Genomic DNA, 13,725 nt, shown 5'->3' on the forward strand with positions numbered 1-13,725 from the left:
CAGTTGGGGAAGGCGGCGGCGGCAGGCATGGCCATCTACCTTGAGACAGACGGATTGGGAAACTAGAAGGATCTATGTGAGGAGGACGACGACGGACTTGTAGCAGCAGGTCACGCCGATCGATTGGTAATAATGCTCTTTCCGGGCACCGCTATAGTATTAAACCATGTGATTTGTTTTGTCTCCACCGTAGGATCGATGACCCAATAAAGTGTGGGCTAGCTGGTAACTTTTCTAGACGGAAACATGGGTTGTTAGACTAGCCACAATGGGAGTATCATAGGTAGTATCATGCATGCCATGTAGGCAAAAATCTGATGTGGCATATCAATTAATGAGGAGAGAAGTGAGAGTAGTATCATAGGTAGATACCGTATCATAGCACGTAAAACTAGAAATTTTAGTAGCAAATACATCATGTACACATATTTGCATTGAGATTCTACAAAACATTAAATATGATGAAACTATGATACTAATTCATGATACTATGCATTGTAGGTGTTGTATCATAAACTAGTATCATATGTATGATACTAGTCTATGATACTTCCCATTGTGACTAGTCTTAGTTAGCTTGAAACAAATTCCGTTAATCACGTTCTATCTAATTCTAATTAACTTCTCCAAATTATTAGGAAACTAATTCGGGAAGTTATGGAAACTAATAACTCCAGGAAAATCAGATTCCACGCCAAATAGTATGCTTCTTATGAACCGAATTGTGTTTCAAACGTTTTCAACCTTGCTTAATTTATATGGAGAAAAATATTTCTAGTCATGTAAAAAAACGTTTCCAGTTTTGGTAAACTTTATTTCCTGTGCAACTAAATTTTTGATTTCTACCAAGAATATTTGCTTCAAAGGCAACCGGTGATTGATTTCCTAATTATTATTTCTGGCATTGAAAATATATCGTTTGAAAGATCAGAGAATTATTTCAGAGTAGCATCAATTTGCTTCCAAATGAAACAAATATTTGTCAGAAGTCGTTTGGAAGCCAGGCTTTCATTTCATTTGTAGAATTTTGAAATTTCATTTACATTGTAATTTCAGAAATAGACACTTGTTTGGTTGCCACAGGAATTGCAAATGATAGCAGAATTCAATATTGAATTTGTAAATGGCTTCCATAAAGAAATGCAAATGACATGTCTTAGCTCGGAATCGTGTTTACCCATGGCATCATTTGGCTGGATTTAATAAATAAAATGACGGTCCAATTCTGTGGCAACCAAACAGCCCACCTATGGAATTTCAAAATGAATTCCAGGATTCCGGGCCCAAATGATGGATACCAAACGACTTCTCAGTATTTATTGAAAACATAGAATGTACTTCAAAAGAAAATATTATTTACTTCCAACGAAACAAATACATGTTTCTATATCGTTGTTGATTAGTACAAAAAGAATCAAATTTGCATCCATAGTAAATAGTATTTGCCTCTAGCGACATCAGAATTTGCTTCCATATACAACAATGGTTCATAGAGAGGTCACGAATGACGTATGCTTGAACATGGGCACCGATGTGTAGAAAAATGTTTTAGAGAAGGAGCATCGACGAGACCATGCAACATCTGCGAGTAGCAAGGAAGGTGTCGACGAAGATCTGAGGGGGCTCATCAACGACCTGCAACTATCTCTTGGTAGAAAAAAAAATGGATGCATATATGAGGCAAGTGAGGCGTGGATGCTCGGACCCAAATATATGGTCCTGTCACAACATAAAGGAGACCTAGGAAGCATGGATTGTCGGAAGTAAAACTATGTAGCTATAACAACATGTATCATACTAACTGGAAGTATGAAGATTTGTATGTGCCAAACATTCCCACCATGGCTCGGCGAAACTTGTACGTGTACTTAATGGCAGCGGACTCACTCATGCGAAGGTAGTCGTATTGTGCATCGGCATGTGCTTCATATGCTAGCATCCTCATGACGGCGGCGGTGCATTTCTGGATCAACGAGAAGCCAACCGTGACAATGGCGGCATGCTTCGGCCTGAAGTAGGGTCGAACTCTCTCACGTCATGAAGGATATCCATGAACAAGTCCTTGCTCATCCTATAGTGCCGCCAACGTCGGCATGTGTTGCAGTGTTGGAGAAGTAGTCGTTGTGCCACATAGCATGTCCCTCCAACCTTTGTTTGGGCTTTGACTTTCTTCTTGCCGGCCTTTAACCTCCACAGCTCGACCTCTTCTTCTTCTTCTCCTCCTTGGCGTCATCAAGCATTTTTTGAAGGTAACCGATGATCGCCAAGTGCTCGCCAACGTCATCGTTGCGGGCTGTGTCATCATTGTCGCCGCTATCCATGTCTATGAGGCAAAATAAATAGTTATAAATCCATGGTGGCAATGGGACGGCGCTTACCAGACAAACGATCGAACACCTTCTATGTGCGGAGGAGGAGGGAGTGACCGCCACGTCCCCTATGTAGCGGGAATGGGCTCGGGGCCAAACACGCCGGATTAAAAAAAAAGGTTTGGGACGTATAGCTGGGAGAGATCAAGCTGGATGAATCCGTTCTGTAGATGAGCCTCGTCAGTCCGCTTGTTTAATTTTTTTGGTTGATTTATGATGTCCATTGGTCGAGGAGGAGCTGCAACCATGCAGGAGAAGGGTTGGGCTGACAGATTGGATTTGGGATGCAAAGCCGCTCTTGGCCTGTAGGTACCAGTAGTCACGGAGATGGTGAGCCACGGAGGAAAATTCGGGGTCCGGCGATTTCGCAGGTGCGAATGCGCGGTGTAGTGGTTGATCGGCCGGGGTGAATTTTCGTCAGTCCAGATGCTGTCTTGTGCCATTCAATCACGCGGACTTGTCACTGCCTGACCGCGCTGCGATCCAACGCCGGCGACCGGCGTGCGGCGAGGAGCCCGGACACGTACGCTTTCTTCAGGGACGCGTCGTCAATCGGGGGTCGTCATGTCAAACAAACCAAGCGACCTTCGATCGTTTCTACCGGCGCCGTGTACAAGTACGTCCGCGCACCCGCAACATTGACAATCATCACGGCACTTGGACACTTCCATTACCGGAGATAGATAATCTGTAGCCGGCAGCAGCACCTACTCTCGCATGTCTTCACCATCTTCTTCGAGGATAATGAGGGCCGTACAGTACCACAAATACGGCGGAGGAGCCGAGGGCCTCAAGCACGTGGAGGTGCCGGTGCCGTCTCCGAAGAAAGGCGAGCTGCTGGTTCGGGTGGAGGCCGCCAGCATCAACCCGCTGGACTGGAGGTTCCAGAAGGGCGTCGGGCGGCCCTTCCTGCCCAGCAAGTTCCCCTTCACCCCGGTCTGCGAGCTCGCTGGCGAGGTAGTGGAGTTGGGCGCTGGGGTGAGCAGCTTCAGGCCAGGCGACAAGATCATCGCCGTCAACTTCCCGGTAAGAAAACACAAGCACCCGACGTGAGGCGCCTGCTCCGGTTTTGTTGTTTACTGATGTTTTTTTTGGCGCTCTTAGGGTAGCGGCGGCCTGGCCGAGTACGCCGTGGTGTCAGCATCGAATGCGGCGTTGAGGCCGCCGGAAGTGTCGGCAGTTGAAGGCGCGTGCATTCCTATCGCGGCAGCCACCGCGCTCATGGCGCTCAGGACGGCCGGGGTCGGCCTCGACGCCGGCGACGGCCCCGCCAAGAACGTGCTGGTCACCGCGGCCTCCGGCGGCGTCGGCACATTCGCCGTGCAGCTGGCTAGCCTCGCGGGACACCACCACGTCACGGCTACCTGTGGCGCGCGCAACCTGGACCTCGTTCGGGGACTCGGCGCCGACGAGGCGCTAGACTACTGCACCTCGGAGGGCACCGCGCTGCGTGGGCCGTCCGGACGGAAGCACGATGCGGTGGTGCACTGCGCGGAGGGGTTCCCGTGGTCGGCGTTCAAGCCGGCGCTGGCGGACGCCGGTGGCGTGGTGGTGGACCTCACCCCGCGCATCGCGTCCGTCGCTGTCGCAGTGCTGCACTGGCTGTGCTTCTCGAAGAAGAGGCTTGTGCCGCTGATCGTGTCGACGAAGAAGCAGGACATGGACGCACTGCTGGGATTGGTGGTGCAGGGGAAGATCCGGGCGGTGGTCGACTCGCGTTACCCGCTAAGCAGGGCGCACGAGGGCTGGGCCAAGAGCATGAGCGGCCATGCCACCGGTAAGATCATCGTGGACATGGTAGACGGGTAGTAAGATAGCCAGACTTTGCCATTTCTTTTCTGCCTCTGCTGCTGATTTTGCCATTTCTAGCCTGACTGAAATATAGCTATTTGTAAGTAAATCTTACATTTTGAACAATAAGATTTGTGTGAAAGGTACAAAAAAAATCATGGGTTTCTACGTTGAGTGAGAAGTGACTACTTGTAAGTTGGGATGGCTATAGTGATATCTTCTTTGCAAAAACAATGTCCTATTCTCTTTTGTAGTGCAAAGTTTCCGCTACAAAAAATGCTATAATCATATTCATTACTGAGGAAATTCCACATCGCCACCCACCCTCCGGCTTCAAGAAAAGGAGTCAATTCCGTGGTTATTTTGATCGCCTATGAGCCTCTTTGAAGGAAATGTTAGACCGGTGAGAGACATCGTTGCTGCAATTCGCAGAACCTTGGAAAATTGGCGTCTACAATAGTAGAAAACTAGCTATAGGTGGTATACCTTTTTGTGACGCACCATTTAGATTTTTCATGTGCCACTAAATAAGTTTTTGTGGCGCACCAGTATTCATGCGCATGAGTTGAGATGCGTCACAGAATTCGAAGGTCGGGTTCCAGAAGTCTACGAGGAGTGGAAGGACTGTAAGAAACATGTGGTCAAATTCAGTGGTAACTGCTACAAAAGATACGCGACAAGACAGGAGGTGGTTGCCAAGTGGAGGAACCACCAGTCGAACAAGAACAAGATGAAGACCTTCGTCGTGTTCCCGCTCTTGCTCACCATCGTCACGACTCTGCTCTATTTCGCCCTAGTGTCGGCGGTAGTCGGTGACCACATAATTTGTAACTTAGATGATGAAATTTGTACCAACTAAGACTTGTATAAAAATTTGGCAGTTGTCACTATATGTATCGGGCTCCAAGTAATGTGATGACATAGTAATGTGTCTGTTTTCATATACCATGTCCAATGTAGTATTATTCTTTCTATTATGTCTGTATAATTCCTGTAATCTACCATGTATTAATACCTGTCAAATAATTCTATGGCGTATGTCTGAATATTTTAGAGGCGCACATGTTTCTATGGCGCATCCCTACTCAATGCGCCACTAAAACCGTATTTCTATAGTGTGCCCATAAAATCCTACATTTCTATGACGCATGGACCCATGCGCCACATAATTGCCATTTTAATGACGTGGATTCTATGGTGTACTGCCCATACCTATACGTCATAGAAACATCTTTTTGGTGCGCCACAGCCCACAGGTGAGGTTTTCTCTACTAGTGCTAGCTGGTGCCAAATGCCTAATGCCTAGCAGCCTCCTTTGGGGACCTAGGGAGAGGAATTGGCTAAACTTCTTGTAAAGCCTTTCTTCTCTACGTTTCTCTTTTGTGCCCTGTCTACTTTTTTCGATAAAGGGTATATATTAATATAAAAAAGATATAAATTACACCCAGCCTCTGTGATATAAAGAAGAAGAAGAAGAAGAAGGAGGAGGAGGAGGTTCGACGTGAATTACAGCAGTCACATCGTTATATTCTGCGGCGGCGCGTATAACGAAGCGGGCCTGCGGTTGCTCCTCCGCGGCGGTTCGGCGCTCCATTCCGGTGGTTGGCGGGTTGATCGGCGCGGTTGCCACTCCGGCGGTTGACATCGGCGCGCTTGATGTGCTTTAATTCGAGGCCGATCGAGTCAGGGTCGCTGCCAGGCGGGCCCGTGGGGGAAGCGAGCGGACGCTCGGCGCGACCGTGCAGCATCCGCGAAGACACAAATGTGCCGCATATTTACGCCGCGTTTGCGTCGCTGCGGAGGCCCGGACACGATGCGTCGCCCAGCTGGAGCTGAGTGCAGACGCATTTCCGATCCGTGCGGCACAGCGTCCGTTTGCGTCGCCCCGTTGGAGATGCCCTGAGGACGCTATATTTGCCGAGTGATGCCTGCTACATGCTGCAGCATTGGGACAAGATTGCAAAGGGAAGCTCGGAAGCCCAAAGTATAGCCCGGGTACACGTAAACATCCTTTTCCTGTTGTGAAGCTTCAAAACTGTTGATTTTAAGACCTTCTCTAGGGGGCTCGACGTATTTCGGACGAAAAAAATCATGGCATGTGTTCGTTTGCGTTGACCGTGGACGTAAAATTGGCCTTCGAGTCAAGACCGACTGTTTGCGTCTGGGTGTGCCTCTAGCGGCAAGACACATTTCACTGCTCTGACATTTTTTCATTTAAATAAAATATTTTACATACCGTTAAAAAGATAAAACATGAAAACATAAAAAGATCATGGACTGATAAGGCCCTATCCCTAGCCCACTGGGTCAGGTCGACGACATCCGGGATCGCTCATGGCCAGTTCGGAAGCGGTAAAGCATATGCCGACGCTGCCGATGGTGGAGGTGGCGGCCGCTGGTGCCCCGTGGGGCAGAGGCTGCACTGAGTACTACAACGCCAGGTGCAAGGCCTCTTCCTCTGAGAGGCCCAATGACATGAGGTTGACGATGTACCGTAGAAAAGGCGAGTTGTTCGTCTGGGTGGAGGCCACCAGCATCAACCCGTTGGACTGGAAGTTCCAGAAGGGAGTCAGGCGGCCGTTCCTGCCCAACAAGTTCCCCTTCATCCCCCGTCTACGAGCTCGCTAGTGAGGTCGTCGAGCGACGATCTCCAGGCTACTCCTATATTAGGGCATCTTCAACGGGGCGATGGAAACAGACGCTGAGCGACCGCTTGAGTCCATGAGGACCAAAAATGTGTCTAAGCCCTGCTCCAGCGGGGCGACGTAAAGTGACCGGGCCATCCGCGGCGATGCAACGCGGCCCAAATATACAGCAGCTTTGCGTCTTCGCGGACGCTACGCGGTCGGGCAAAGTGACTGCGTTGGTTGCATCCGGGTCCGCTAGACAGTGACTAGATAAGCAAAATATTCCTTCATTACTATTGATTGGCCAAAACAACTATCTTTACATAGATGGTTAGTTGAGTTAACCAAAAACTACAACGGCCGTACCTACTCGCCATCGCGCGGCCTACCACAGCAGGGGTTACTCGCAGTCGGGCTGCCTACTACTGGCTGCCGGAGGGGCCGGCAGCGTCGTCGAAGCGCGAGTGCTTGACGCACTCCTTGCGTCGCGCACGCCGGTGATCGGACATCACGTCCTGCCGCCTGCGGCATTCGAGGGCCTCGGCCAGAGAGGATTCCCACTGGACTCTCTTCGCCACTGCCTCCGCCGCCTCCTCCACCGTCGCCGCCTCCACCGCCGCCATGTGGGCATGGTAGCGGGTCCTGTCCCTAGCCGCCGCCACCGCATTGTCCCTGGCGGCGATGGCGTCCGCTAGCTCCCGATTATCCTGCTCGACCCGTGCGAGATCTGGTTCCCTCCGCGCGACCGAATCCAGGTCGGAGCACATGTATGCCCGAGCCATGACGATCGCATAGCTGTGAGCTTCCTCCTCCGCTGCCCAAGCCTGACGGCGCTGGGCGTCCCCAGGTAGGCTCTCGAACGACGCGAGCAGAGCGCTCTGTTCGTCGGCGCAGTCGAAGCGGCTGGGAACGTCCTCGTCGTCGTCGGCGATGTCGTGGATGACAGCGTCCGCTGGTGGGGCCGTAGGCAACGGAGGAGCCGCCGCAAGGGCGGCGCTAGCCACTGCCATCACCGCCCGCGCCTCCGCCAGCTCCGCCCTGGTCTCGGCGAGCTCGGCCCGGAGTTCCACCCTGGTGTCGGTGATTTCCACCCTGCTCGCCAACAGGCTTTGACGCTCTAACGCGCGCCCTGCCGCCTCTGCCGCCTCCCGGTCCAGCTGCTCAGCCATAGAGGATTATGATGATGCTCTATTTAGTGTAAAAGCGGTAGTCTCTAAAGCATAATCCACAAAAATATAATGGCGTCAATTTATTTTAAATCATCATTAATCCAACAAGATTTGGATACGTCTCTCGGATACTCCATCATCACTATGATACTCCAAGAAACGTGAGTTGTAGAACAATTTCATAACTCTCTTAGATGTTCGCTAAAACTCGTAATTCAAATATTTCCACCATGATCAAATCATAGATATTTGACTTTTCTATTACGATGATTTCCACTTCATGCTGGAATTTATTTGAATCCATTCAAATGTTTCAAACTTCTTTCTTATCGAATAAATATATCCATATATATATACTCAATTCATTGTTGGAAGTTTTCATGAAGTAGAAGAATCTCCCGCACACAACTATGCCCAGTGAACCACATACATCATCATGTATGTTTCCACTAAGTTAGTTGCCCGTTCAACTCTTGGCCTATGAACGGTATTTCAGTCATTCCTTTTAGAAGAGATTTGCAAGCGCCAAACGATTCAAAAATCAAATGACTCCAAAAATTTGCATGGAGTTTCTTCATGCATTCCTTTCTAACATGACCTAAATGGTGGTTCCACAAATAAGTGGAATTCAAATCATTTGCCTTATGGTATTTTAGCGTCAGTGTTATGCATGTGTGTTTCACCATTAAGATTTATAATAACTTATCCATCGTACATGGAGTAAGGTCATAATTTGCACAACTCATTGTTTTCATTTGACCAGAGAAAAATAACAATTATTAAGTTCTTTATTATAAATCCTAAGGGCTAGGTAGAATGCCAACGACAAACATAATAACACTTTATTATGTTCCAGACGTGCATTATTACCATATTCCTTATCAGTCACTTAGGCCATTGTATTCTTGTATTGCGTTGTGTTGTATGACATCTCATACCAACCAATGTGGTACTTATACCCAAGAATTTCATAATGTGACCAAACAAGGAATACAGCCATAACATGTATATCATCTATATACACCTGAGCTAGACTTTCTAGTCTTTTCTTTCTTTCTGCCAAAATCTTTTGTAGTTTCTCTTTTAGCTTTCCTCATTCTTAGAAAACACTTCAACATCGATAACTTCTTAGGTTTGTTGGTCAAACACCAATAACCTTGAGGTTCTTACCTTGAAGTTGATCATCACATGACAAGTGTTCCGGATTTCACTATTAGTAACCTTTTAATGTGATGAACAATTTCACTCATAATTTTTATCCATCAAATCATGACGACTTTCCGAGACCATGTCTGTACATGCTAGGCTCGTAAAGTTTAACCTTAGTATTCGCATGTGCAAATCTGGCTTACACCCGTTGTATGCACATGTAGAATCTATAACACCCGATCATCATGTGATGCTTCGGAACGACGAGTCTTAGCAACGGTGCATACTAAGGACGATCACTTCATGGATATGCGAATATCGTTAGTGCCCAACTAGTTGGAGGATCGAGATGCCTAGCGTCTTCAACCTTCGTACATTCCCATAAAACTTATGAGTTTATGTAGTCTCACTAGATTATATTCTATCATCTTGCAATAAGGTATTAGATATCACATATATCTCATACCTTGCTTATTTCTGAAAACAAAATTTCCAGCTCCTTACTTTTCAAACGGATTTGAACTTCAAGTTTCACGGAGACAAGATGATTTTAGTTACTAATTGAAACCATTCTTCTTTGAATCAGCAATGTGAGGTTTGCTAAAAGTTTGCAATAGGACTTAATCATTTCTTGATTCTTCAACAATACGGTACCAGTCCGTAAAGTTGCTTATCAGACTTAACAGTGTTTCCATCTCAGTTACAAGACTAGCGCTTGGTAGATAACGGATGCCAATTCTACAAATTTAATTCAAAATACTATTCAGACTATGTTCATGATAATTAGTTCATATTTTAATCTAATTACTAATGAACTCCCGCTTAATACAACATCCCTCATAGTTGTTAAGTGGCACACGATCCATATTCACTACACCAAAAACCGATCATCACGTGAGATGATGTAGCTTCAACGGTGAACATCAACATGTTGATCATATCATCCATATGACTCGTGTTCAACCTTTCGGTTTCCTGTGTTCCGAGGCCATGTATGTACATGCTAGGCTCGTCAAGCAAACCCAAGTATTTCCGCGTGTGCAACATGGCTTACACCCGTTGTATGTGAACGTAGAATCTATCACATCCGATCATCACGAGATGCTTCAAAACGACGAACTGTAGCAATGGTGCATACGAGGGGAGAACACTTTATTATCTTGATATTAATGTGAGGGATCATCTTATAATGCTACCGTCGCGATCTAAGCAAGATAAGATGCATAAAGGATTAACATCACATGCAATTCATATGTGATATGATATGGCCTTTTAGTCTTTGCGCCTTTGATCTTCATCTCCAAAGCACGGACATGATCTCCATCATCGTCGGCGTAGCGTCAAGGTCCATGGCGCCGTCTTCATGGTTAATCACCACATGTAGCAACTATTACAACTACTTTGAAATAACACAACTACATGAAATATAAAGACAACCATAAGGCTCCTGCCGGTTGCTACAATACAATAATGATCATCTCATACATATTCATCATCAAATCATGGCCATATCACATCACCAAACCCTGCAAAAACAAGTTAGACGCCTGTAATTTGGTTTGCATATTTTACGTGGTTTAGGGTTTTCGAGTAAGATCCAATCTACCTACGAACATGAACCACAACGGTGATACTAGTGTTGTCAACAGAAAGAGTAGATTGAATCTTCACTATGGTGAGAGAGACAGACACCCGCAAAGCCACTTATGCAATACTAGTTGCATGTCGAGCATGGAGCAAGTCTCATGAACGCGGTCATGTAAAGTTAGCCCGGGCCGCTTCATCCCACCATCCCGCAAGATGCAAAGTACACTAACTAAAAACAACAAAAGCATCAATGCCCACAAATCCATTGTGTTCTACTCGTGCAACCAATCTATGCATAGACACGGCTCTGATACCACTGATGGGATTCGTAGCATAGAAAACAAAAAATTCCTACCACAAGAACGAATAACAAGCCAAGATCCAATCTAGAAGATGGTAGCAACGAGAAGATTATGAGACTAACCCTCGAAGATTTCCAAATCCTGCGAGATTAGATCTCGTTGTTGCTGTAGTCGATCACTTGCCGCTTTCAAAAGCGTGTAGAAGATCTTGACGGTGTCACAGTCGAGCAGCACCTCCGTACTCGGTCACATGTTCGGTGTTGATGATGACGTCCTTCTCCCCGTTCCAGCGGGCAGCGGAAGTAGTAGATCCTCCTCGTAATCCCGACAACACGACGGCGTGGTGTCGGTGGTGATGGAGATCTCCAGCAGGGCTTCGCCTAAGCGCTACGGGAGAGAGGTGGAGGAGGGAGTGGTGCTAGGGTTCGGGAGAGAGGGAAGGGTGCGGCCAAGGGCAGCCTTGATATGGCCGGCCAGCCCCCCTCTCGTCCTATTTATATAGGTGGAACACCCAAGGGTTTGCCCAAAGATCTGAATAAGACCCCAATTCAAAAACTGCCATATGGACGAAACCTAGGGGGACAAGGACTTCTCCCTTTCCCCCTTTAGTGGCCGGACAAGGAGGTGGAGTCCACCATGGACTCCACCCTCCCACTTGGTTGGCTGGTTAGGGTTGGTGGAGTCCAACCGGGACTCCACCTTCCATGGTGATTTTTTCCGGAAGGTTCTAGAACATTCTAGCGCCTTCCATAAATGCACCGGATCATTTCCAAACTTGGAAAGTGACTTCCTATATATGAATCTTATTCCCCGGACCATTCCGGACCTCCTCGTGATGTCCTGGATCCCATCCGAGACTCCGAACAAACATTCGAACTCCATTCCATATTCCATATCTACTTAAAACGACATCAAACCTTAAGTGTGTCACCCTACGGTTCGTGAACTATGTAGACATGGTCGAGACTCCTCTCCGACCAATAACCAATAGCGGGATCTAGAGATCCATAATGGCTCCCACATATTCAATGATAACTTAGTGATCGATTGAACCATTTACATACGATACTGATTCCCTTTGTCACGCGATACTTTACTTGTCCGAGGTTCGATCATCGGTATCTCCATACGTTGTTCAACCTCGTTACCGACAAGTACTCTTTACTCGTACCATGATATGATATCCATTGTGAACCAGTCACATGCTTGCAAGCTAATTAGATATCATTCCACCGAGAGGGCCCAGAGCATATCTATCCGTCATCGGGATGGACAAATTCCACTCTTGATCCATATGCCTCAACTCATACTTTCCGAATACTTAATCCCATCTTAATAACCACCCATTTACGCAGTGGCGTTTGATGTAATCAAAGTATCCTTCCGGTATAAGTGATTTACATGATCTCATGGTCGAAGGACTAGGTAACTATGTATCGGAAGCTAATAGCAAATTGAAGTTAATGACGTGATCTTATGCTACGCTTAATTGGGTGTGTCCATTATATCATTCATCTAATGACATAACCTTGTTATTAATAACATCCAATGTTCATGATCACGAAACTATGATCATCTATTAATCAACAAGCTAGTTATACAAGAGGCTTACTAGGGACTCCTTGTTGTTTACATAACACACATGTATCAATGTTTCGGTTAATACAATTATAGCATGGTATGCAAACATTTATCATGAACACTAAGATATAACAATAACTATTTTATTATTGCCTCTTGGGCATATCTCCAACAGCTTGCTGCGTGATCTGGGGCTCGAGGTAAAAGCGCAAAGCGAGGTTGTCGCGAGTTGCAAGCCGAAAGCTCCGATGTGGAGGGGACCACCATGGAGAGCCATCTCTCCGTTCTTAGCGGTGGTGCAGATAGTGAATGCACGCATGTCGGTATGTGGGAAAGGCCTGCCAAACCCCCTGGATTCTCCAGTCGAGATATGAGGGTAGCTGAAACTCTCCTGATCCTGAATCACCATGGTCACCTGCTGGTAAGGACGGTAGAAGAGCTGGTGGAGACCGAGTACTTGTAGGAGGTGGTCGTTGAATTTTTTGCGGGAATAAGATGGTGATGGTCGAGGATGACAGTGACAGGTGCCCATCCATGTCGTCTCTAGCTGGGCCATTGGTGGGTGGGTGCCCTGGGCTAAAAGCTGGTGAGGAGGAAAAGGAGGTGGAGCTCATTTTTGCTCAGTTGTGGCATATTCCTCCAAATCTCAACAAACCTGTAAGGAGAAGGGAGAGTGATATAAAAGCCACGATGCCAACTAGGGTTCACCATTCCTCTCCTCTGCCACCATTGACTCCAGAATGACCAGGGTTATGCTATCTAGGGGTAGAAGAAGCTGAGGTGGTAGATCTTGAGTTTGAAGGAAGCATCATGGATGATCGTGGTAGGGGTGGTAGGAATAGAGGAAGAGAATCTGGTGCAGGAGGAGGGGATAACTGGAATAGACAACAATAAAATTAGCAGTTCCAGTAGAATCCACAGCAACACACCAGTAGTAGCAGTTCCAGGATTTTCAGGGGCAAGCTGGTTTCCCCTTCCCTCCTCATCCTTTTGGGTTTATGCCTGTTGGATGCCTCCTCCTTCGGCTTTTCCTAGTACATACCCTCAATTTCCTCCACAATAGTTTGATTTCCAGTCAAATCAATGGATTGCTCCACCTGCAGAGAAGTTTCCTCAGAGCAACCAGAATCAAGAAGGAGATGCTCCAAAA

At 47.0% G+C, this 13,725-nt stretch overlaps 1 protein-coding gene across 1 annotated transcript; it reads left to right on the plus strand.

Annotated features, from left to right (window-relative positions):
* The first annotated feature begins 2,999 nt into the window (after positions 1–2,999).
* Positions 3,000–5,154, plus strand: LOC127302238 (quinone-oxidoreductase QR1, chloroplastic). The gene is made up of 2 exons (XM_051332657.2): positions 3,000–3,395; positions 3,474–5,154. Exons 1-2 carry the CDS (start codon positions 3,087–3,089, stop codon positions 4,176–4,178), a joined length of 1,014 nt encoding a protein of 337 aa, XP_051188617.1. The 5' UTR covers positions 3,000–3,086; the 3' UTR covers positions 4,179–5,154.
* Positions 5,155–13,725: the final 8,571 nt, after the last annotated feature.

This window comes from Lolium perenne, chromosome 5 (genome assembly GCF_019359855.2).
Source record: "Lolium perenne isolate Kyuss_39 chromosome 5, Kyuss_2.0, whole genome shotgun sequence".
NCBI classification, from domain to species: domain Eukaryota; kingdom Viridiplantae; phylum Streptophyta; class Magnoliopsida; order Poales; family Poaceae; genus Lolium; species Lolium perenne.